The sequence below is a fragment of the Astatotilapia calliptera genome, chromosome 2 (genome assembly GCF_900246225.1).
Source record: "Astatotilapia calliptera chromosome 2, fAstCal1.2, whole genome shotgun sequence".
Lineage (NCBI taxonomy): Eukaryota > Metazoa > Chordata > Actinopteri > Cichliformes > Cichlidae > Astatotilapia > Astatotilapia calliptera.
In genome coordinates, this window is record NC_039303.1 from 10,326,583 (window position 1) to 10,352,093 (window position 25,511).

Below are 25,511 nucleotides of genomic sequence, written 5' to 3' on the forward strand. Positions count from 1 at the left end.
TAATTAGCTAATGTGCTGTTCAATTTCTCTCCCATCTGGCTCACTGAGCTACACCTCATTTCTCAAATTGACAGGCCGGTCACTATCGCTACCCACACTGCAACAAGGCGCCCACCAAATTAATTTGTCAACCTTCTCCTGTAATGGGACGTTCACCTTGAAAACTCAATTTACCTGAGGAGGTGAGAGTCCGCGAGCGAGCGAAGGAAGCGGCTGCAGGGAGACGCTGAAGATTTTTAAAAAAAAAAAAAATTCTTTGAAGTGTAAAAAGCAGAAAGCAGGTGACAGCAGGTGAGATTGGACGGCGAGAATACGAAGGCGTTAGAGAAACAACGGCGAGATGTGTGAGAGCGTCGGGAAGGTCAGCAAAAACAAACCAGCGCAGAAATTAAACCTGTTTATGTTTCTATACTTACTTTATAAAGTCATCTCTACTTTTGAAGAAAGATCAGTAAACCTGCAGGCCGACAATCAGTAAACAGGCGTTTTCTCCCCACCCACCAAACTCTATTTTTCAACCTTTTAAGGCTTTTACTTTTTCCCTCTGTCGTCGAGCCGTTATGTTTTCTGCCTGAGAATACCGCCTCTCTAACACAGTCAACATGTTCAGTGTGTCACCTTAATCACTTTCCTCCCGTACAAAGTCCCGGAGTCGGAGTTCTTCCTGGATTCAAATCATTTTTCTTTTTTCGGTTATGTTCGAACTCAAAAATCAAAGAAATCCAGGGCGCTCTGTTTTAAATAACATTTTAAATGCCTTTATTCTCCAGGCATGGTCACGTTTAACCTAAAAAACTATTAAACATGCTTGTGCTGGAGAACAAAGGCCTTTAAAGTGTTATTTAAAACAGCACGCCCTGGATTTCTTTGATTTTTAATCCTGCATGTTTGAGCTGTTCTACTGCAGTAATTCTGCTGTATGGCTGATATATTTACATTCTACTGTTTTAAGTGTCTCATTACATAAAGTGTGAGCTTTATTTACTATGCAAAGCCTTGATTCACACTAACAAGGCAGAAATTTACAGCCTACATTCTGCAGTTTGAGTTTGAGTACTTCCCACATAGCGCACAAGTTTGGCTCTAATGTTTTGGCACCTTTGCTTCAGTTACAGCACTGATAAATGTTCTGTGACAGATGTGACCCAGTGGTCCCAACATCTGACCCTGTATAAAAAGGACTTCTTCCTGTCCTCGGGTTTCAGAATAAAAGCCCTTTACAGAAACAGATTAAGTAAATGTTTTATTTCCTTTTAAACTAATATTGTTTTTTATGTGCATAATGTTATATATGTTATACATAATGTAATATACAGCTCTAACAAGGATGTAAAATCACAGGTCTCTTTATTAAATAATTCAGTTTGGTAAAAAATTTCAGATTCAATAAAGCAAACACATTATTTGCTTTATTTAAATTTTTTCTTCAACAAATTCTGTAATTTGTTCATTTAAATATTAATTCACAAATTACAAACAGTGCAGTTCCAACTATTACAAACCTGTAATGCATATAGTGTAATATTTGTTATTGCTATTTATATTGGTGGTACTGAAAAACTCACACTAAACATATTTTTTCAGTACGAATGTCTAAAATAATAAATAATTCAAGCTTTTAGTTTCTATAACGCTGCTATCGAAGTCAACATGAGGTGATTTTCACACATGCATGTGGGAAATCTGGTTTCTTGTGTCAATCAGGCAGTGATAATACCCCTCTGCAGGCTTCCAGAAGTCAGACAATCAAAAGAAAGTTGGCTTAAAGTGGCTTGTTTCATACAGAGGACAAACTGTTGATGTTATGGCATCACACACACCTCTTCTCACTTAGGGATAATTCGGGGCTGCGTGTACGAATCGCCCCATCGGGGGACAGCACTTTGTGAGAGTTTAGAAGGATGACACAACCAACAGATTACAAATGTTGCCCACTTAATAAAAAGCAACCAACCAGTGAGGGGACATTTATTATTTAACCAGCCTTCAGGGTCACATGGTACATCTCTGGGTTTAAAAAAAAAAAAAAATCCAGCTCCTTCCTCCTCCTCCTTGTTCCCTTCATCCCAGAGCTGAAATGGACAGAGTGTGTGTATGTGTGTGTGCGTGTGCTCGGGGACTGAACTCGGGGAAATGGGCCAAAAAGTGAATGTAATGAAACCCCCCAAATTAATTTTCAGTCTCATCTTCAGCTGCAGGCAGAGAGAGAGGAGAGGGAGGACGCCAAGGGACGAGAGACTCTGAGAGAAAGAGAGAAAAAGAGAGAGAGAGAGAGAGGCGCAGCACTGGAGACAAAGGGATGAACAGAAAGAAGAAAACGAAGAAAGAAGTTCATATCGTCCGCAGAGCGCCTGACATCACTGTTTGTTCAATCAATCAATCTTTATTTATACAGCGTGTTTGTAACAGCCGTTCAGAGCGACGGCTGACGAGACAGTAACAGGAAAATATAAAAGGTCAAACAATGTTTAGAGCAAAAACAGGAACAATAATAAAAAATTACAATTAACTAGAAATAAAAATCTTAAGAGTGAATAAATAAAATGAAAGGCGGTGAAATGAACAATGATGCGTTAAAGTCCACAAGTATGCGGACGCTTTGTTCAGTTAAATTTAGGTTTCATTTGGTGCAGTTACAGCTTATTTAGGCTGTAGCCTGTGAGCTTTAAAGTTCGAAGTTTTTTTATTTTTTCACTAAAATATACAAAATATACCATTATGTAAGAGAAGTGTCTACTTTCTCACTGTAGCGGTAATATTAAATAACAGAAAGTATCATTTTTTACTGTAAATGTATCAGAAAATTACTGAAACTTTCCTGGTTTTAATAGAAATGTACTGTTAAATAACAGAGAATGCACTTGTTTTACTAATTTTATTTAATTTTAATTGACCCTGTTTTTCATTTGATTATAAATATACCATTAAATTACAGAAAAAGCCCTTTTGTTGTTTGCTACTACACGTATATATGATGTTAGAGTTTTGCTCTCAGCTTTGATATTTTATGGCTGGAAATGCGTTTCCAAATTATTATTTCTGTGAATTACTGTAATGATTTTTCTTAATTATTATTAGTTTGCTTTGGTTTTTAGTTTGTGATGCCCACAGTTACGAGCTTCGGTCAAAGTATTTAAGGATTCACTTCTTCTCTTCCTTCTACTTTACCAAAACTTCTGTTCTTCATCTATGCAGGAACGCGCATCTAAAATCCTGGATTTACATCCTGTTGTGTATGTTCGTATGAAACATGCTCAAAGTTTCACATAATGAGGTCAACGCAGTTACAAGACAGACAGACAGACAGACGGGTCGGTGGTGCAGTGCGTCATATGTGGGGGGAAGACGTCCGTCTGTCCGCCTCTCTGTCTGTCTGTCTGCCTCATTCAGCTGTTCTCTTATTAAATTCCTTTGTACTGGGAGGCTTTTCACTCCACCAGCTGCCACCTCACTGTGAGACCGTGTGTGTGTGCGTGTGGTAAAACACACACACATAAAGTTTGTTTTGTATCAGCCTGAACTCCTGCATGTGTGTGTGTGTGTGTGTGTGTGTGTGTGTGTGTGTGTGTGTGTGTGTGTGTGTGTGCATTAAGCTAACATAGCTATTAGCTTTGATAGCAGTAGCCCTCCCATATGGCGAGCTAGCACTGCTCTTTAATGTAGCATAGCACGGCCCTGATGTTGCTATGGCTCCAGCGGCGCCTCCTCCCCTCCATCCTCCCTCCTCCTTACCCCCCCACCGTCCCCACTGCCATTTAGCTCTCCCTTCCACCGCGCCACATGCCGTCGCGACCTTGGCGTTTTCCAGCGGCACGCCCGCTGCCATCTGCAGGCGGCAAGCTTGGGCAGTAAAGCATCGCGACCCCGAGTTTTTTAGGCCCCGTTACGCCTCCGCCAGGGGCCCCGGCCAGATGGCACTACCCACTAAGAGGGGTTTTACTGCGGGGCTGAAGGAAGACGACTGCGGGCAGGCGGAGGATGAACTCCCCCCTCTCCCCCACGACTCCCTCCTCCCCCTCCTCCTGCATTGCGCTGCCAAATTTCAGTTCGCCTCCAAAACGACGCCGCTTCAATATTTCAGTCATGATTATCCTGCAGCAGATGATCAGCCAAAAGGGCAGAGCAGGAGGAATGGTGCCGGCGTGCACCAGCGGGTTTTATTCAGGCTTCATCTATTCAAAAACAAACTTTATCGACGTGGCAGGTGAACACGGGTCTCAGGCCAGGTGAGACAACAAACACTGCAGTATTAACAAGGTTTTCTCCAACTGTCTGATCCATCAATCAATCAATCAGCTGAGCAAGAAATGAAAGAATGAGAAGAAGTTTGAGCAAATTTATTGAACTCTGAACTCCGAGCTCCTAATCAGTTTTACAGAAAATCTCTTCATTACCTGATTAAACAGGAAGTGATGCTGCACCATATTTGGCCCTACGAGTGTAAGCCTAATTACATTAAGCAATGATTAAACTGAAAGTGAACAGAGGCTGCTAACGTCATGTTTATAAAGTGTTTCTGTTTCAGAAATCGTAACCCTCGTAGGAATTTCATGCATGAGCATCGTCATCTTTAGCTGTTCATGCATGCAGAGACCCCCTTTATTTCACCTCCTGCAGCACAGGAGTGCAAATCCCCACAAAGTGAGCAGGAAAGGAAAGGAAAGGTGTTGTATTTTGAGATCTCAGCTCTGACAGTACCGACATCAGAAAACCTGCTGAAGGAGGAAAATCCAACAGAGGCTTTCAGCTCTGTAAGCTCACAGCCTGCAGAGGTAAGAAAGACAGAGTCGGACAAACAAGAGGCAACAGAATCAGTATCAACTCGCACGCTGACCTGCAGGGCTCCAGCTTTTATAGCACCACAGTTCAGACACCAACAAGAACAACAATAACATCTGATCAAGTTTACACTGAATTATCTGCAACTGGGTCCTTAATTGTAAGTTTGTGTATTAACATAAATTTACCAGGAAGATCAAAATTCTGACCTAAGATGCAGCGTACAAAACATGACAGACAAACCCCAACAATCAAACACTCAAATCAAACAACCTCCAACTACAGAAAATAACATATTTGTTGCAGACAAAGCGAACCAGCGTTTAATCTGGGCATGCACAGACGCTCAGTGAAATGATGCAGGCAAAGGACAACAACCCCTAACACTCTGAAAAGTCATACACGAAGAAACAGAAGACTAAAAAGTACAAAGAAAACATCAGAAACTCCAGAAATGAAGGTCCACAAGGAAACGCCTGGAAAAACTGACAGAGCAAGCTGGACTGACTGGACAATTCAACACAGGTGAGAATTACAAACGTGGGAACACTGAAAAAGACCGGAAGTAAAAGTGACAATGAAGATCAGCTGAGAACCCTTTACCAGTACAGCTTTCATTTATGGTGACCATCCCAGTAAAACATGCTTCAGCTTTGGACAACTACCTGCGACCTCTGCCAGGAAGGAAAAACAATGACCAACGTAAGAGCGGACGCCAACTCTGCGTGCTAACGTGGATTTAGGAGAAGCAGGGAGTGGATGAAAGAGGAAAGACGAGCACCACCACCACGCTGGCTCTGAAGCCTCAGTGTAAATGTCTGTGCAGCCATGCTGGCCTTCTGGAGCCAAGAGTAACCACATCTGGATGAGAAGGTGGAGTGATGAGGTATGGGTGCATCACACAGTGACAGATATCAGCTACTTAGTGCAACCTCACAGCAGCCGTATTATTATTGGTGAGATAAAAGTCTTTAAAAGGCTCCAACAGCACCAACGCGGCGCTGAGATCCAGTTTGAGTGAAGACTAGCAGACAGCTAGCAGCTACAGCCGCCTGTTAGTCAGATAACCACGCCTCTGCATGAAAACAGGTGTGTGAAAAAATTCGCCCCTGCTGGAGCCTCTAGTGGACATTAGAGGAACTGCAAGTTTTCACTGACGTCACTTTTAGCCATTCAGCCACCTTAAAGAAATAATTTATTCTGTTTACATTTCATTACTAAATGCTAAATAAGTAAAAACGCACTACACACAGATTAAAGGCGTTCTTCAGAGTCTCTGTCTCTCTCTTCTGTATGCATTACCAAAAAGCAGCCTTTGACTCCTTTTAAAACTCTGCTCCTTCATTCAGAGATCAATAAAGGTCATGTGACCTATGAGTTCAACTACATTATTTATTCATGTACATATTTATTTGGATATTTTGTTGTTCGTTTTCAATGTGTTCATTGTAAATAACATGTTACATGGTTACAAGTGGTTTTTTTAAGGCTTCCGATTGACTGGAGATGTTTTAAATGGATTCTGAGGAAAATCTTTGGTATCCTGCTTCAAACAGCTCGGCAAATCAACACACACACACACACACACACACACACACACACACACACACACACACACACACACACACACACACACACACACACACCACACACACACACACACACACACACACACACTGTTAGTGTGTGTCGTTAGTGTCTGTCTGCCAGCGGATCAGCTGAGAGAAAAATAAGAAAACTGTGCTGGTGGTCAGGAGGAAAATCAATACGTCCATCTTTACTGTATGGAGGGGGGAGGAGGGAGTGAGGGTAGAGGAGAGGAAGAGGAGGTGGAAGGAGAGGAAGAGAGGATTCTGGGTAAATCCTGTCTTCAAACTACCTTGAAAACAAACAACAGAAAATATCATTATAGCTTTGTGTGTGTGTGTGTGTGTGTGTGTGTGTGTGTGTGTGTGTGTGTGTGTGTGTGTGTGTGTACAAGTGATCATATGATGGAAATCTGTAAATAATCAATCAATTGATCAGTAAAATCAGTACAAAGGAGTGTGTGTGTGTGTGTGTGTGTGTGTGTGTGTGTGTGTGTGTGTGTGTGTGTGTGTGTGTGTGTGTGTGTGTGTGTATTTTGTGTTTGTGTGTGCATGTGCATCTTTCATGTTAACGAGTGAGTTTTTACAGATTTGCAGATTTTGGTCATAAAATCAATCAATCACTCAAATTGGATCAAACTGATCTTGATATATGCAGAGTGTGTGTGTTCACAATTTTGTGTCTTTCAAACACAGCCACACACACACACACACACACACACACACATAGATTTTGATGATTAATGTTCAACACGATGGCGTCTTTGTTCAGTCAGAGAAGAAATGTTCTCTTATCGAGTGTGTGTGTGTTCAGGTGTGTGTCTGTGTGTTACAGTGATGGTCAGGGGAGTGATGGGGTGTGGGGGGGTGGGGGACTATTAGCCACCATGTTATCTCCTGTTAGCTATCCAACTTGTAGGGAATAAATAAAGAAGACTTTATTCCTCAGAATCGCCCAAAAGGAATAAAATACGGAGGAGGAGAGAGAGTGAAGGGGAGGCAGGAGTGGGGAGCGGGAGGTTGCAATGAAGAAGAAGAAGAAAAAAAACGCAGAAGAAGAAAATCTCCAATTCATTGAGATCAAGTCAATAACACTGTAATATTTATGAAGGCTGGAAGCCAGGCTGCCCTAAAACCCAAACTCCAGCAATCCTGAATTATAAATTGGTATTGATTTGTGTTGTGGGTGAGTGAGCTGCACTGTGTGTGTGTGTGTGTGTGTGTGTGTGTGTGTGTGTGTGTGTGTGTGTGTGTGTGTGTGTGTGCGCGCGCGTGTGTAGCAGCAGGATGCAGCTCAGCTCAGCTGCTCGATTGTTTTCACGCTCTCACTGAAAAAAAGGAAAAAGTGGAGCTGCTTGTTTGGCAACAGTTTGTAACAGCGAGAAAAGAGGAGCTGAAGATGTGTGTGTCTGTGTGTGTGTAACTGTGTGTGTGTCACAGTGTGTGTGTCACTGTGTTTGTGTGTTTACCTGAGTGCACGTGTGTGACTCAAGTTTTTGTTTAAATGCTTGAACGTCTTTGGAAACTTCACATTAACTACAAACTGTTACTGGACCCTGAAATGGATCATGTGACCTTCACATGACCTTTATTATTTGGCTTATCACATCCATCGAGCAGAAGAAGAAACTCTGTTTTCACTCCATGCAGAAGTCAGATTTTTCAGATTTCGTGCGTTTTTGCAGCTCTTTGCGTGTTTGCTAATCTGCGGTTTTCACGATTGTGTTGATCATATCGATCGGAGGTTTATATTGGAAACAGAAATCTGGTTTATTCCCTAAACAAGTGTTCAGAATGTGATCGTGTCACATTAATTCCACCTTAAACTTTCCTTTGATAGCTTCTTTGTTTTTGGATTAATCTCTGGATTATTTGCTGCTAGTGTTTTTGTTTGTTTTTCACTTAGATTATTGTTTACTTTTCCAGTAATGTCCATTTTGTTTTCAGATTAATTTTAAGGTTACTGTATTATTTCTGGTACATTTAGTGGTTAATTTCAAGATTCTTTTAGTTTTTTTAGGCATCTCTGTTAACTCTGGTTTGTTTTTGAATTATTTCTGGGTCTTTATTGTTAATTTTATTTTTTGTTATACTTCTGATAAACACTGTATTTGGATTGTTTCTGGATTTCTGCAGGTTTTTGCTTATTCACCAGATCATTTCTGCATAATTTATGAATTATTTGTTTCTGGAATATTAGTGGTTTATAATTTATTTGTTTTCTGGGTTTTTATTTATTATTATTTCTGTTATTTTTTTCAATTATCATTATTTGTTAGTTTGTGGGGTTTATTACCTGGAATTTTTCCTATGCTATTTCTGGAATTATTTGTTATATTTAATGTTAAGTTTTGGATTATTTCTGATTAATATAAAAATAATTAAATATTTCTTATTCAGTTTTTTCCAAATTATTATCAAGATTTTTATTTTAAATAATTGAAAATTATTTTTCAGACATCAAAACTTTAACATTTTTAAAACCATTTAAAACATTATTGGGGGATTTTCATGCTTTTTAATGATATTTTATCTTATTGTTATTATTAATATTATGTTCCTGTTATTATTATCATCATTGTTACAGGTATTATTAATGTTGTCGTTTCATTCTGTGTTTGAGAGCTCTGGTGGACCTTGAGTTAAAAACGGGCACCGCACAGACAGACAGACAGACGTTTGGGTCGTTATGTAACCCGAACCGTCGTCTCTCCTCCCCGGCAACCTCCTCTCCCCCTGCGACTCCCCCCTCTGACTCCCCCACCTCCCCCCATATCACATCCCTCCATCTTTATATAGAAATCAATACCCTCTTAATCTGCCCTCCTTCTCTTTCTCTTCCTCCGTCTCACCCACAACTGTCTCATTCTCACCCCTCCATCACCCCCACCCCTCCCCACCTGTCCATCTACACCTCCTCCCTCCCCCTTGTTTTCCTCACCCTCCCCTCCAGCTCTCTCTTCCTGCTGTCGTGTCTGGACTCGCCCGCCTCACATTTCACTCTTCACACACACACACACACACACACACACACACACACACACACACACAGCTTTATTTATTTATCTGCACACAGACGAGCTGTGTTTGTGCTTCAGGTTGTGTTTCTATGTTCCTGAGGTTAAATGTGCTCAAACTCTCAGAATAAAGATTTTTAGTGTTTTTTTTCTTCCTGTTTTCTAAAATTAAAGTTTCATCTAAAATGATTTCAAAATTAGATTTGAACCCCTTTTTAAGACCTAAACTATATTGTTTTAATTAATAAAGGTTTAATAAATGTCTCCTTGAAATGAGACGTCCTTCTAGAGGAGTAACGACGTAACGTAGCATATCTGTGCGTACCTCCATGAACTACCTTAATATTTAGGGGTTTTGTGACTGAAATGAGACTTTGGAAACTCTGGTTTGAGGCTGACTTTACCTTCAGCGTGCACATTTGGCTGCAGGTGTGCATTGATCTTACACTTACTTCACTGATTAATCAAAGCCTTCAGCAAAGTTCCCCCGAGTCTTCTTCATTTTGAAACCCAGCAGACTCCTGGTGCCACAGCTACAGCATGCTAACGCTAAAGCAGGAGCAAACAAACAGTCTTCAGTAGACCAGGGCACGGTGAGTCCAAATCAGAGCAACAGCACCTTTGATTGTGTGCATTGTACATGAAATGTCGCATTAAGATGATGTGAATCATCTGAACAAATAAAGATGTCAGATCCATATATGAAGGCAGGAAGTTAGATCAGCTCAGCTGACCCAGAGTGGGAACTCCACCCTCCGCCACCTCCGAGCACCGTGACCTCAGACTTGGAGGTGGTGGAAGTCATTGCCAGATGAGCCATCAGAACCAGATCATCAGTTTATTCTGACTCCTCACTCAAGATCAACCTGAATATAATACCAACTAAGGCAAGCCTGCAGTATCAGGTAAGTCAGGCTTTCACATTTCCCTAAATGAAGCTTTACCAACAGGAAATAACGAACGGTTTACGGAGCCTTTAGTTTCATTTCAAAGCTCGGAAATAAGAGGGAAGTGGAATATTATAGCCGTAACGTCGTGCCTGAAATATCAACTGTAAACTATGATATACTGGGGTATAGTGGGATATACTGGGACCCCCTCCACTCCCTCCCCTCAGTTTCTACCTTCATGTTACAGAAATTACACCACCTGAAAAGTTCTCGACTGCTAACCAGTGATCACCCACACAAATGTAGGCTAACATGGCTGCCACTGGATAGAGAATACACACACACACAACACACAACACACTCCCCTCCCCCACATCTGCTGGCGAAGCAGAAGCCCACGGATGGTCGTCCTTAATTAGCCACACCGCGCTCATACTCCTGATTAAACTGGTGTGTGTGTGTGTGTGTGTGTGTGTGTGTGTGTGTGTGTGTGTGTGTGTGTGTGTGAGTGTGTGAGAGAGAGAGAGAGAGAGAGAGAGAGAGAGAGAGAGAGATGGAAGGTTATCAGTGCATTCTTAATTGGGAAAAACACTTGAGTGATTAACAGGAGGAAGAAGGGCGAGTCAGCTTGAGAGTGACTGGTACAGGGAGAGAGAGAGGAGCCGTTTCTAATCAGAGCGGGTTCTTGTGAATGCTAACAGCAGCCTGACGTGAAGAAGGACGCATCAGCCCTCCTTTAACCCCGCCGAGCATCACACATGAAATAAAGTGAAGCTTTCGAGGTGCAGCATCCTGAGCTACGGTTTCCGTGTGTGTGTCACCCATAGATTAAGATTACTATGTCCTAATGTAATCACATTTCTGTGACTCATTATTCTCTATTATATTAAAAATTCTAGTGTGTCACAGCTATAAAACAAACATTGATGCTTATATAAGTTCTTTAAAGTCATCAAACATGCTGTTTTTCCCGCGTTTGCACCACAATCAGCTGATTTCACCTAATGTGGGGGGAGCAAAGCACGAGAGGTGGAGACACAAACTTTACTTTAATTTTTGTTGCACAAACCCAGATGTGTCGCACTTTAAGCAGTGCTCGCTCAAGCAGATGTTTCACAATAAGAGCAGTGTTATCAAATAGAGGATTTCTGTCCGCTCACACACTAATTTGAAATTTCTGATTTAAAACCTCCTCCAGGAAGTTCTAAAACTATAAATACTGTTTCCTCACTCAGAGGGGAAACAGCCACAGAGTGTCGTTCTGATGCGAGACAAGACGTCCAAACATCTTGGCCAAAAACTTTATCAAAAAATGGGTGTAACGCTGGGTGTACACCGACTCACAGCACATCCAAATCTTCAATCCGAAAAACAGGTGATGGTCAAACGCAGCGAACCGGGCGGTGAGAAGAACATAACAGAAGGTTGCACACGAGGACAGCACCAGAAAACGAGAGATAAGAGCCGGCGCACATGGGACAGTCAGGGCAGTGAGAGGACAATAACTGCAGATACACGGGAACAGGTAAGCCCAATCAGGGCGGGGCCTATAGATATCTCAGAGGGTAAAACTCTGTCAGTCAAACTGACAGGAAACACTAAGACCAATGTTAACAAAATAAAACAAGAAATGAACCAACAAACTTGATAAAACTTCACATCTGGCAGTGTGAGGCTGAGCTCAGTGTCACATCTGCTCTGAGAGTTCAACCCAAACACCAGAAGAAGAAGAAGAAGTGGGATTGGTGCATTAATAGCACAGGCAAGGGAGGGGGGCTCATGTTTACACCAGCACAGCGCCGACCCCCCCGCTGCGAGAGCAGCAGCAGCTGGTGCTGATGCTGGATGTCAACATGAGGATCAGTGAACAGAGATCGATAACTTTTCTCTCACACTGAAACCTGAAGTGGGTGAGGGGTGGGGGGGTTCTGACATCACTCAGCGTGGACTGCACTTATGTGTGTGTGTGTGTGTGTGTGTGTGTGTGTGTGTGTGTGTGTGTGTGTGTGTGTGTGTGTGTGTGTGTTACACATATCCATCCCTGCGTGCGGCCGTAAGCACGAACATCCTGAGTGTGTGCTGAGATTAACAAGGTGATTTGCCTTGAGGGGGTGAGGTGCATGCTGGGAGGAGGATTTGGCGTGGGGGGAAGCAAGGTGGGGTGTTGGTGGGTGGGGATGTCTCCCAAAGTTCCCATGGTCTCCTGGTGTGTGCCCCGCCCTGGGTAGTTGGAGGCATTTCCAACTGAGCACCGCTGGATGTTGACACTGAGGCGGCTAACGAACCCATAGGCGGTGATGTAATCACATTTGGCCTTAACTCCTCAATCCAATTAGGAGTCAACAGGAAGTGGGAACCAGTTGATGGCGGGCTGAAGGTCTGAATCGACTGGTGGGATGTGGAGATGGAGTCGGTGCTGCTTTCCTTTCACAGTGATGCGAATTTTCCTGTAAATTTTACCCACAGGCGGGTCATTCCCCCTCACTTACTCACATTTCCAAAAACATTCAGGTGAGAATTCCCACCTCAAAGAACTTCCAGGGGAACCATTTGCTTCTTAATGCCAAATTTCAGGACCCTGCTGTCGTGTTTGGGGGTTTTAGACATTTTTCGGGGGCCATCTTCAGCTAAGGAGTTAATCAAGCCTGCGTCCAGTGATGCTCCTGTCTTCTTGGCCAGACAAAAATACAAATATTAAACTAAAACATCCTGCTTTGCTTCTGAAACAATCTTTGCCTTCTCTAAAATTTAAAAAAAAAATCATACTGGGGAAAGAGAATAGCATCACAAATTTTGGATATACCACGAACAGAACTTTGCTTTCTAAGATTCGGTCCATGGTGTCGTACCTGGGTTTGAATGAAGTTTTTTACCTATCAAAACTTAATGTTTGTGAAACCTGTCAGCTGATTTCTTTTAAAGAATATTCTGTAGTTTTTATACAAGAAGCTGGAAATCAGATATCGGTCCTCTACCTCCACCTCTGGCTCCAGGCCTCCAAACCTGCTGTCAGCGACCAGACATCCAACTGTTTCAGGGACAAACATTCATCATTTACCCAAAAACACATGACGGACTGAGCGCGAAGAGTTTTTTTGATGATGCTAGAAAAACAACCCTACGTTCATCTCTTAATGTTTTTTAAACTAATGACAGCAAAACCTGAAACTTCCATTAATTCCCATAACGTGGATCTTTCCCTCTGGAATTTATTCAATCAGGTCTGAGACGGTCGGGTGAAGGAACCAGATCGATGAACTGGAGCGACACCAGGTCCTCTGGTGTTCTGATCTGTGTTTCCGCCACCTCAGCTGCTTCTGGATCAGTTTCAGGAAATAAAGAAGCTTCATTTGCCTTTGAGCAGCACTGTAGAGGGTGAACGACAGCAGCTGTGCAGCGACATGGATGATAAAGCGATAAGGCGTAAAAACTCAAACAGACGAAACAAAAGTGAAATACTGAGTTTGAAGGCAGAATCTAGAAAAAAACACTTTACGAGCTACGTCATGAAAGCTGCTCCACATGCTGCTCCACATGTTTTACTGCTTAACTTCGGTGGAAACTCCACCATTCACCAGGAGACCTGACCTTCATACACCTCCACCCGCCCTCACCGCTCCCCTGTGGTAGATGGATGCGGTCGTCCTGGGCCACTGAACATTTCTGCCTGGATCACGTCAAACCTGCCCGAGCCCCGAGGGCCCCCCCAGGCCCCGCCAGGTCCCCGGGCTTAATGGAGACACCCCGTCAGGTGGAGGTGGGTGGGCTGGTGGGGGTTCTGAGGGACACAGGGGGGAGGGGGGGCATAAGGAAGACTTCCCATCCCCTCCCCTCCTCCTCCCTGCTCCCCTGAGGTTCAGACTGGGTCTCAGCTCCTCGGCTGTAAACAAGCGAGCGATGCCGTCGTGTTTGTGGAAACAGAGGCAGAGGTCACTCGTGAGATCCCATCACAGCGCTCAGAGTCATTCCAAATAAAGTAAACACAACGCTAAAAACAGGACTCATACTTGACCTCCGACCTCTTTCTCCATTTCTGTCCAAATTCAAAAAGTGGAACCCTGAAGATTCTGTGCACAAGTTTAAGCTCCAAGACAGCGATAAAAAATACTCCGACAGACTTTAAAATCGCAGTAAAAGTACAGAAGATTAAAGTACTTCAAGTACTGAATTAAACTACTTAGTGCTGCCCCCTGTCTGTCAGTTTCTCAGTGTTAGTTTGTTGGGGCCATAAGGTTTGGTCCAATAGTTTCCAATCTATGGGTCAATCTGTGTTATCATGAGGGGAAATTAGCAACCAAAACAATGGAGTCTATGGGGCTGACTCACTGCTGGAGCCTCTACTGGACATTAGAGGAATTGCAGGTTGTGGGACTTTGAGGTAGCTGCCTGGTGTTTCGAAGCTCTTCTATTAAAAACGCGAGCTGAGGACAATGTAAGCAAACATAAACCAGTGTGTTGGGAATGTGATGGATTTTATCATTCCACGTTTGGTGTTTTAAACCTCGGGGAAAGATTTGCTCCTTGATGAAGAGTAAATAGCAGCTATGAAGCTTAAAGTCACGTCTCTGTGTGTGTGGTGAACCCAATGGAGGGTTAACTCCACGGGGGGGAGGGGGGTTGGGTCAGTTATCTGCCCCTCTGGACCCTTCCCAGCAATTGTAGTGCATTGATCGGGCGAGCGAGGCCCATCGGAGCCGGCCAGATTAGGAGTATAGATTTACAATAAAAGCAGGACATTACTGAGCAGGCGAGGCCAGAATTGAAAGCAGAACGAGAGATGGAGGGAGGTATAGGGTGAGACAGAGGATGAGTCCGTGAAAGGGGGAGGAAGGCCCGGGGGTTGCTGCAGGGATTTCTGGGAAATAAGGGTCAGAGTGAGGGTGGATGCATACGGGTTTAAGGTGGTCACTGAGGGAGACCAATGGATGTTGTGTTAGACGACGTGTAGAGTTGAAATTATAGCATTTTATTTTGAAGGCTAACTCCTTCCTGTAGTTCTGAAATGACGGCTAATTACATTTCCTGAACTTCCAGGGTGTAAAAGAAAAAAACTGCACATCTCATAGTCTTCATGTTTGTTCGGCAGTCTACTCGATGTAAAAAGATGTGAGGTGGACTTTGCAGCATGTCCGAAACTGATAATGCCAAAGGTGCCTTATGGGAAATGTAGGTTTTGGCTCAAACCTCCCATCTGCATTTTGGAACCGAGGAAAAACATTATATATTAAATACCCCCAGTGAGGCTCAGCTCAGTTGTTTTAGGACTTGCTGGATTTCCAGGGCGGCACCTCAGTGGGGCTCGGCGTGGATTTGAGGGAAGTCTGTGTGTTTGCGGTTGACAAACCACAAAAATATAGGGTTGTAAAATATAGATGGTGGTCAGACGCTGCAGCAGGTGGCGAGATGTTCAGACTGAATTATTCACCAAAATGCACTCTTTGGTGTTTCCATCACTTCAGCGGACAGCACACCGACTGTCATCCTGAAGTTTGATGGTTTAGGTTATGAGACTTTGGTCTTTTTGGTCCCCACAAACTGACTGCGTGACTTGAAAATTTTGGGTTGGAGGAACTGAAACTTTGAGAACGTTCAGTGGTTTCATCTCAACTCATCATCATGTGGTGATGCCAACCAATAGGAGCAAAGAGATTGTAACCAAACTAAAGAACAGCAAACTGTCTTTATGTGTTCAGGAATTCAGCTCATGGCTCCTCCTCCTTCATCAATGACATCACAAGAGTGAGAAGATATGACTGCAAAACCATGTGATCCGACTCCGTGACCATGCAGCGTGATGTCACGTGAATAAAGAAAACAGTAAAAGCAGCACGAGTGGCCTCTTTTACAACGTCTGACTAATTCCTTTAGTTTCCTCCTGAAGCACCTCCTTAAATCAAGCCTTCCTCTCCTCACCGCAGCCTTGCTGGGATTTCAGCTCCCGTGAGACGATAAAGCATCTTAACTGTGAGACAAAGATGCTGCGCAGGAGTTTCTTTGTGCAAATGATGATTAATTCTCAAAGCAGTCGGCACGCAGATGAAGTAAAACACTTTCCACAAAAAACTCCAAGCTTATTCTGAACCTTTTCACTCATTACTCTGGGTATTTCGGCAGATAGGCGAGGAGGAGGAAGGGGAGGAGGAGGAGTTTGTGCTCCTAAGAGTGCATCTGCACATCAGCTGAAGAAGACAAAGTCATGGAGCTGTAAAGAACACCTCTTCCTCTGTGGAGGTCAAAGGTCGCTCTCCATCACCCTAAACTCACCTCTCTACAGATGACATCAAAGCTGCAAATGGCTGTAGAGGAACAAGTGCAGATGAGGGGGGGGTCACGACCTCCATGTAAGGCCCGACCATTAACGGGGGAGGGCGATGGTCAAACGGTTGAAGAGGAGGGGGAGGACAGAGGCGCGGGCGGGTGAAGAGGTGCGCTCTGGGTAATTAGAGCCCGGCCTCCTCGTACATTTTGACACTCTACGGCAATTTATTGCCCCGCTCGGGCAACTTGGCCACCCATCTAATTGCAATATTAGCGTGTAATAGCAGCGGTGTTACGGCGATCCGTCAGCGCCGCTTTCTGCTGCCTCGGCAGGATTCACCCATTAACCGTAAACGAAGGAAACAAAGCGACCTCTGAGAGGCGCATCACCGCACATTTATATTCACTCACACACACACACACACAGCTGACACCGAGCTTCAGGTTCAGACCAGATTTAAGGAGCAGTCTACCGACTTTATTAGAATATATTTTTATGCATTTTTCACAAACTTGTCTTTTTAAACTTAGCAAATACGAACACAAAAACCTGCAGGCAGTGAAACGTTACAGTGACCCAGCAGCGAGGAGGTCCAGGCAGGAGGCGTTCGCCTGCTTTATTCACAGGTGATGGAGGCATGAAGGGAGACAAAAGGTCGAGAGAAAGGCGTGAAGACAAAGCAAACGAAGAAAAAAACATGAAAAGACACGTTTCCTCATAAAACAAGAAGAGTGGGAGCGTTTGATTTACTTCAGTGAGACGTGGATTCTGAGCATTAAACTGCTTTACTGTAGCTACATCATTTGCATGATGGGTCACTAAAAACACACTAAAGCACCATCACCACTACCCCAGTGAAAGGTGTGTGTGTGTGTGTGTGTTGGGGGGGGTCACAGTAATAAATCCCTGCATTTTTTAACAGGCGCTGAAATGCAGAGACAAACGAAGCTCCAGTAAATCACAGCAGACGACTGACAGTGTGTCTGCACACATATGTGTGTGTGTGTGTGTGCGTGTATTCCCTGGGTTAGTGGACTAGTATCAGTGTCCTGTCCTAATTAAAGCGGTCAGGCTGCAGAGAAACATCCAGGAAATAGAAAATAATTTTCCAGAGTTTGTCAGGATGTCACAGAACCAGGGGACGTCATGTGATTTAGAAATTATACGTCCATGTCTGTGTTTCGCAAAAGATAGCGTGTGTGTTTTACGTGAATCTACCAGCATCTGTGATCACCATGTCATCGTCCTTCGAGTTTTGGCTCTTCTAATGGAGTCACTCTTTCTAATAATAGATTTCCATGAACCTCAGGGATTTGCACCCAAAATGTTAAAACTATTACAGCCTCGGGAAAAAGGCAGAAGAAAACCAACATAAGAAATGAACAGACCAAAATCAGCGATGCCGATTCACACAGGACTGATATTTTCACAGGACTTCTGATCTGGGTGAAACAATCTCCTTTCACTGGATTTTTTAACTTTAAAAATAACAGATGTGACAGATTTGGGATCCTGTGATTACAGTATAAGTTTAGGATTTTGAGATCAGAGGAACCTGCGAGTGTCCAGTCACTTTTTCCACCTTTTTAATCTCCAAGTGACCTGAACTGGAAGACAATCAGTAATTCAAGGAATGGGAAGCTAACTTTCCAGCACATACTGATAGATACTAACATTCACTGGGAGAAATAAAGCTCAGATTCCACTGGTTAAATTCCTATTTGGTTCAAATAGGCTTTATTAGAAGAAATTGGAATTCTGGCTAATGTTGGCCGATAAGTTTATCAGCTAGCTGGCTAACATTAGCTTGATTCATCATAAAAGAAAATCACAGCAACAATCCACTGAAGCTCTTTTTTATTGTAAAGATCCTACAATAAAAGTGTTTTGTTACCCCGATTTGTTTGTGACCTCTGACCTTGAAGTTTAGGGTCTCTCCCCATCCAAAGTAAGTGCCCAGAGGCTGAGTGTCAAAACTTGCTTCTAGAAGGGCTGCACTTAATGCTTCAGTGCGTCACCGCAGACCACTCTGAAACCCTACACTGTAATCTGACGTGCACTTCTCTGGAAATTCGCTGCAGTTTTTGAATTTATTAGTGACAGAATAAAAATCACCGCCTTGAAATGAGCAATGATAATCATAGCATCAATTTAAGGATTGTGCACAGGTACAATGCACAATCTGTACTTTTTCTGAATATTCTAAATATTCTTAATTATTTAAACATCTTCCAGTACCCTGCTCTGTCTGCACACTACAACCTGGGTTTCCCATTTTTATCTGTACTCTGTTTTCGTAACTATTGTCCATGATGTCTTTTTTTTTTTTGCTGTTTCTGTTCTGTGTCCTGTTCTGTTTGTACATGTGCTTTTTTTCTGCTGTTACAACCAAATTTCCCCTGGTGGGACAATTAAAGGATTATTCTATTCTTCTAGGACTCACAGGTGGCAGCAAATTCCTGGAAGGAGGGTGATGAAGGTATCAGAATATACAAAGTGGAAAAACTTGGAGGAAAAATATCTTCTAAAGACCAGACCACAACATAGAGCAAAGATTTTATTTTGTTTGTATCGTGGTTGGCTCGAGATATAAAACAACGGGACATGACCACAAGACGAGTAACGCCACGCACGAGCAAGAACGCTGCCAATGGCGCCGGACATTTAGATATGTTACATCATCGGCTCTGCAAAGAGTCAATGCAGAAGTCTGAACCAGGACTTAGATTTCACCCTGAGGTTTGGGTGGACACATTTAGAGTCCTTCACATGTGTGACAAAACACACGGAGAGGTGACAAAGCCTTTAAACACACACACATACACACACAGAGTCTGAGGTGAGAGGACACAGCAGTGTGTGTGTGTGTGTCAGTGTCACTGTGGGTGTACTTGTGTGTTTTCTCTTATAAATGTGTGTCTCAGAGCTCACACACTATGGAAGTGTGTATCACCTGTATTTGTGTGTGTGTGCATGTGTGTGGCTGAGGTCCAAGGCCTCTCTAACGAGCCAACATGGACTTGGTCCTGGCCCCCCTCCCCCCCTCCGTCCTCCCCCCTGACCTCTTCTGAGGTCACTGGCTCCCACCACTGCGACCCGACCAATTGCAGCCAGGCGTTGTGACGGACAGCCGCCGACTCCAAGGACACCGAGGGCGGAGGGATTAGACGGTGAGGACGAGCGCCGGGTTAATAAAGGATTGTGATGCTGGCAGTTGTGAGCGCCTGATTGGATGTGGGTTGTTTTTTTTTTAATGTGGCATTGGATGAAAAATAAATTAAGGAATCACGGCTGCTGTTTTAAAATCAGAAAAAAAAACAAAAAACGTATTTTTCCGAGGGCATGAATTTATTGACATGCACTGAATCACATTTTTGGGTCAGTGTTTCCCAGCTGTAAGTTTTCATGGATAAGAATAAAAGAAAAGGAGCGTTACCGGACCTCTTTAGGTCTTAAAGAGCTGCAGACGCCGCGAACCGAAGCCTGTGATCAGCCGCCAGTTCGCACTCGTACTGCAGCATGTAAATGTTATTTTGCTGTTGCTGGTGTTGATTAAACGATTCACACGGCGGCGTCTCGTGCCGGAAGCGAGAGGTGAGAAAGAAGTGAGACGCCAAAAAAACAGAAGAAGCAGGAAAGAAACAAAAGAAATCCGACTGATGCCAGCAACAGCTGCACAGAGAGCACAGCTGGATTGCATCAACATGTGCGAGAGGTTCATACATGCAAACATTTTATGTGATCTTAACCTTACCTCCCTGCAGGCTAATTTGCATAAAAATCGCCTCACAAAAAGTTTCACGTTATTCTTTTTAAAGCTTCTTTTTCTGCTGAACGTTCAGCTATCAGTTCTTAAACGTCGGTGTCCTTAAACGCACCACTACATGGGGTTTTCATTTGCCACTTTCACAATTTACTTTCTGAATAAAAATGTAAGATATTCTTTACTTAAGCAGAATCTGTAAAAACAGTAGAGAACTGACCATCTCATTTCTGCCATAAATTCTTTTTAATATGTGGTGAATGTTGTATTTTAAGGGACCTAACAGACATCTAACAAACCAAATTCCACCAAAAACAATTTTTTTCCAATCTGAAAACATAACAAGCTCCAAGTCTAGAAATACATACATCTATTTCTGGTTTTGAGGGACACAAACCCCAGTCTCCAGGGTGAAAGTCACATCTTTGATCCTTCCTCCACAGCAACATTTACGTCTTTAAGACTTTTTTTGCTCAAAAATTCTTCCACTGCAGGACAAGTTGTGCTTTAGAGATGCAAAGCATCACAATAATACGATGGGTCAGTTGCAAGGATTCTTGGTTGTCGAGCGAGATTAATATGAAATTTAAACAATATCAGATACATCGTTAAGAAAATTATGCTAGTTTTGTTTATTTAGAGGTAATTAGTCCATCGTTGTTAGCCACAGCTTTCTGGCACAGCGTCGTCCATGTTGGCTAGCTCACCTTTATCAAACAGTCGCCATGTTTCACAGCTCGCTGAGCTCAGCGCAGCGTTTTAGCTGTAACTACTGTCCTCTGGCAGCATGTCTGAGCAGTGCACAATAATACAAGCACTAAATGTAGCATCCATCTATAACTTTAACCCTGTGAGGACTAATCCATCAGTGCTAGGTCTAACCCATTTTAGAAAGATGTGTCCCGTAGAAGTTTTTTTTCTCCCTTTACAAAAACAGAAAGATTGGTATTTTAACACCATAATCCCACCCAAGCCTCATTCGTACATTACCACATGATTTCCACACGAAAGGACCGAGACAAGTGGGCCGAGTTTAATATCCTGCATACACAAACAATTACAACAACAACTCAAACTTTTGCTGAAGGCGGAGAGATGCAGATTTCTGGGGAAAAAACGGGACTGAAGTTAGATTGACTCTCAAAAAATCAGCCTAACTGATGGCTGCTATTGATGAATGAGAAGTAAGACATTCACAGTGAGAAGCAAATAAACCAAAAGTGTATTTAATCCTGTTTGCTGGATAGGAGTAACCCTGACCTGCAGTTTGCACTGCGCTGCGTTCACTTGCAGCAACTAGAGATAATCAAACAACTGATTCCCTCCATTTATACTCGGCAACAGCCAGCTTTACGCCGACCGTGCAATTAGACGTCAAAGAAACGATTCGCGATCGCAAGCAGGAGGCTAAACCAATGTCCAATCATAAACGCCAGACTCCTCACTGTGCGATCACTCCTGATGTTCATGAGCATCACAAACTGAGCCAGAAACTTGAACCAGACACAGCAGCAGAAAGAAAATCAGAACAGTTCCTACCTGTCGATGATGACGGGGTCAGAGGGCGTCTCATTGCGATTTCCACAGCTCTTCTTGTCACAACACCGGCTGTGAAAGGAAAGGACACACTGAGTTAACACGACTTGAAAAAGCAACAGATTTAAACATTACCCAAAACAGGTGCAGGTCAATGAGCCTCTCTAACCTTTAAAAATTTGTAAAACCATCAGTGATCTTCACATTCACAGCTCGCTGAGCTCAGCTCACCAGTAGTGTTAAAAAAATGCAAATTCAGTTTCAGGTTTTTCACAAATTGCTGAACATGAGTCACAAAAGAGAGAACAGGGAAATAAAATAATTCAAACCATATTCAAGAATGAAGCTTAATTGCAGGGGATGTTGAGAAAATAAGTTGTCTTTAAATTAACTAAAGTGACTTCTAACTTTATCTGTAGTTTCAACCAAATTTGTGAAAAAATATAGATTTTTAAAAATATATATATATTGTTAGTTAATAATCTGCTTCTAAAATAAATCCACCCAGCTATCCGGAAAAAACTTTTATTTTGAAAAGCAAGTTCGTGTCAGATACACACACACACAGACAGACACACAGCTGAGTCCAGCTGGGTGGGGTCCAAGCCAAGGTCACTAACAGTTGGATGATACCCAGCAATGGAAGCACCCCCACCCTCCCCGGTGCCATCGCCCTGACTACCAGCCAGCCAACCGAAGGGCGCCTCGCCAAACAGCCGTCCAGGTAGCCAGAGGGCGAAGCGGCCGGTGTTTCATCCAAGCGGCCGCAGACTCCAAAATTAAACGAGCCAGTAGCCCGTCCAGAGTCTGTGCAGGCATCCGGAGGGAGCGCTGGATTTCTACTTCAGCTCTGCAGGGTGGGGGGCGGGTGGAGCTAGATGAGGCTTTTGGTGTGGTGGGTCAGTGTGGCATGTAGAACAGCAGTCGGCTGAGCCCGGCACATTAATATCCATCAGATGGATGGACGGATGAGACGCCGCTGCAGACGTTTACACACTGAAACTGCAGGAAACTGTCTGAATGACGAAGCGTCCAAATGTCCTGACGGCTGGAGGCCATCAGTGAATGCATCATGAGGTGTGCAGTCAGGTGGGGGATGTAACAAAGTACATCAGTACTGACTGATCTGAATATTGATATCCAATCAAATTTATTTATAATGTGATGCAGATGTTATGGGACGGACAAGATCAAAGAATCAGGCCAAAAACCACCATCAGGTTTAAATATTAAAATAATTCTATAAGAAAAAAGACAAAACAGGGTAAAAATACAATACAGTGACTACGCTTTGGAAAGATTGTGGTTAAATCTGTTCACCCTCACGTGTCACTCCGTCTATATGGCCACAGGGACGACGGCCAGGTTTGCACATGTGCAAAGCCACGCCCCTGGGACGAGGACAGGCTGAATGACATCGTTACGTGGTGAAAGGTTGTAATTGGATATCCCGGCATCCTGACGCTTCACACCGTGTTCGTAACCATGGCACTAAGGGCCGCGCTATGTGACGGCCTGGGGATGAGGACAGGGTGGTGTCGCCATCCCGTCTCTTTAATATTTAAACATTTCACAAAAGCCAAGAGTGTAGCTCTCAAAGCACTGTGTGCTGCTCTTCTGGAGGCTTCCAGAACTTGGCCAATCAGAGCGAGGTGAGTTTTTTTTAGAGAGTCTTAAAGTCTTAAAGTGAGAGGCAAAGCTGCCCTATTAGGGTTAGGGTTAGGAGCGAGAAATGAGAAGAAGGACGCTTCAGTGACCTCTCATGCAGCCTTCAACGGGGTGAAGCTGCTTGGGCTGGAAGCTGATCAGCTGCAAATACAAACTGCAGGAGAGTTGCTGCAGAGCTGATTGGGTTTACAAAACTTTAATGTGCCATTTATAGTATTATTTTTTCAGAGGAATGTGTTGTTGTTTTCATTTGTAGTTGGTATTAATTACTACAAAAGGTGGACAAAGTCGATTTAGGGCTCAGAGTTCAAACTAAACCAGCAAAATAAGTTTTTAATAAACAGTCAGTAAATCAACAGAAATAATGAATAACATTTGTGGCGTTCACTCATGTGTCTTTTTTTTGAGGATATTGACTGTGAATATTTTTATTTTTCATGAAAACATGCAGAGGATGTTAAAGTGTTTTTACTGCCCTGAGCAGTGCCTGCAGGCGTTCCTCTCAGGCTTCATGTTCAACCTCTACCAATCAGAGGGGAGGCCGAGCAAGGCCAGTTTATTTGTAGAGCACCTTTCAACAACAAGGCGACACAAAGTGTTTTACATGCAACAACGACTACACAGTATGAATAAATACTTTCATATTTAATTAATTAAAAGAGCCGAGAGGCAGATGGAACCGCGGCACACGTTTAAAAATCAAACTGAAGTATTTCTGAGATCTGAAGACAACAACAAATGTGGAGTCCGATCTTTGAATTTCACAACAGGGATGAATTTACGTGTTCTTACTAACACATTGCATGTTGATAAACATGTAAAAACTTTTTGCTTCCACTTGGGTTGAGGGGCCAATCTTCCTCATACTGTCTTGGAAAGAGTCAGTCATGCTTTTGATTTGGGAAGACAAAACCCCACTGCTCGACGTTTAGCTCAGATGAGATGATGCATCTGAGATGAGAACGTGTTACTCCGGTTTTAGCTTCACCTTGTTGGCTTATTGATTATTTTTAAGAGAGTAAATGGGTTACCATTTAGCTGACTGATCTTTTGCGCCAAGTCTCTGGAATACTGGAATTATATATTAGAACCGCCCCAAATGTTTCTGCATGTAAATGTTTATTGAAGACTGATTTCTGCTGTCTTTAATTCAAGCCAAACCTCAGCATCTTGTAATTGTTTCAGTTTTCAGGTTTTTTTTCTCTTTTTTCCTGCCTGTGAAGCACTTTGGCTTTGGTTCTTTTAAATGTACTATAGAAATAAACGTGACCTTGACCATTTCATGTAAAAATAAACACAAATCATCTGCTAGAACAGCAAACCCCAACCCCCAGGCCATGGACCAGTACTGGCCCGTGAGTCGTTTGGCTGCGAGAGTTGAGGCTCGGGTGTGAAATTTATGATTTCAGGGTTTTTAGCGTTATTTTTTTAATCATTTTTATCGTTAACTCGGTTTCCCTGGGTCTTTTCCCGTGTGTTATGAATAATATTCCTTTTTTTGGTACTGTTACTGGTTTTATTTTGTTGTATTTATCCGCGACACCTTAAAGGCCAGTCCGCGAAAATATTGTGGAACATAAACCGATCCGTAGCACAAAAAAGGTTGGGGACCGCTGTGTTAGGACATAATGACATGAGGAATGTGAACAATGATGTTTATCGGACAACAGACCATCAAACAGACCATTCCTGTCATTATCAGCAACAGAAGCTATAAAAATTATGAAAATACAGTTAAACGTCTAAAATAATTCTCCTTCAGATCTTTGCATTTTTCAAAGCCGTCCAGTGGACCAAATTGGAGTGTTGTGCAGGCCAATTCTGGGCCCCGGGCCTTATTTTTGAGATCCCTGTTGTAATCACTCAGTTTATGTTTGCATAACTTATATTCCAGTGGACTGAAACTTTAACATAAGCTTCACATTCAGTACAAAAACATTTAAATGCTGCACTTTTTGTTACATTTAAGCTCAGCGTACTTTTAAGCTGCAGCTCGGTATCACTCCCAGTTTC

General features: G+C 43.0%; 1 protein-coding gene across 3 annotated transcripts in view; it reads right to left on the reverse strand.

Annotated features, from left to right (window-relative positions):
• The window catches only part of LOC113031912 (transcription factor COE3), a 140,506-nt gene that overhangs the window by 79,739 nt on the left and 35,256 nt on the right, over nucleotides 1–25,511 (reverse strand). For all 3 annotated transcript variants that reach the window (XM_026184453.1, XM_026184444.1, XM_026184461.1), the window contains exon 6: nucleotides 21,834–21,902. In XM_026184453.1, the coding sequence (XP_026040238.1) occupies nucleotides 21,834–21,902 (69 nt within the window). The remainder of the gene's footprint in view (nucleotides 1–21,833; nucleotides 21,903–25,511) is intronic.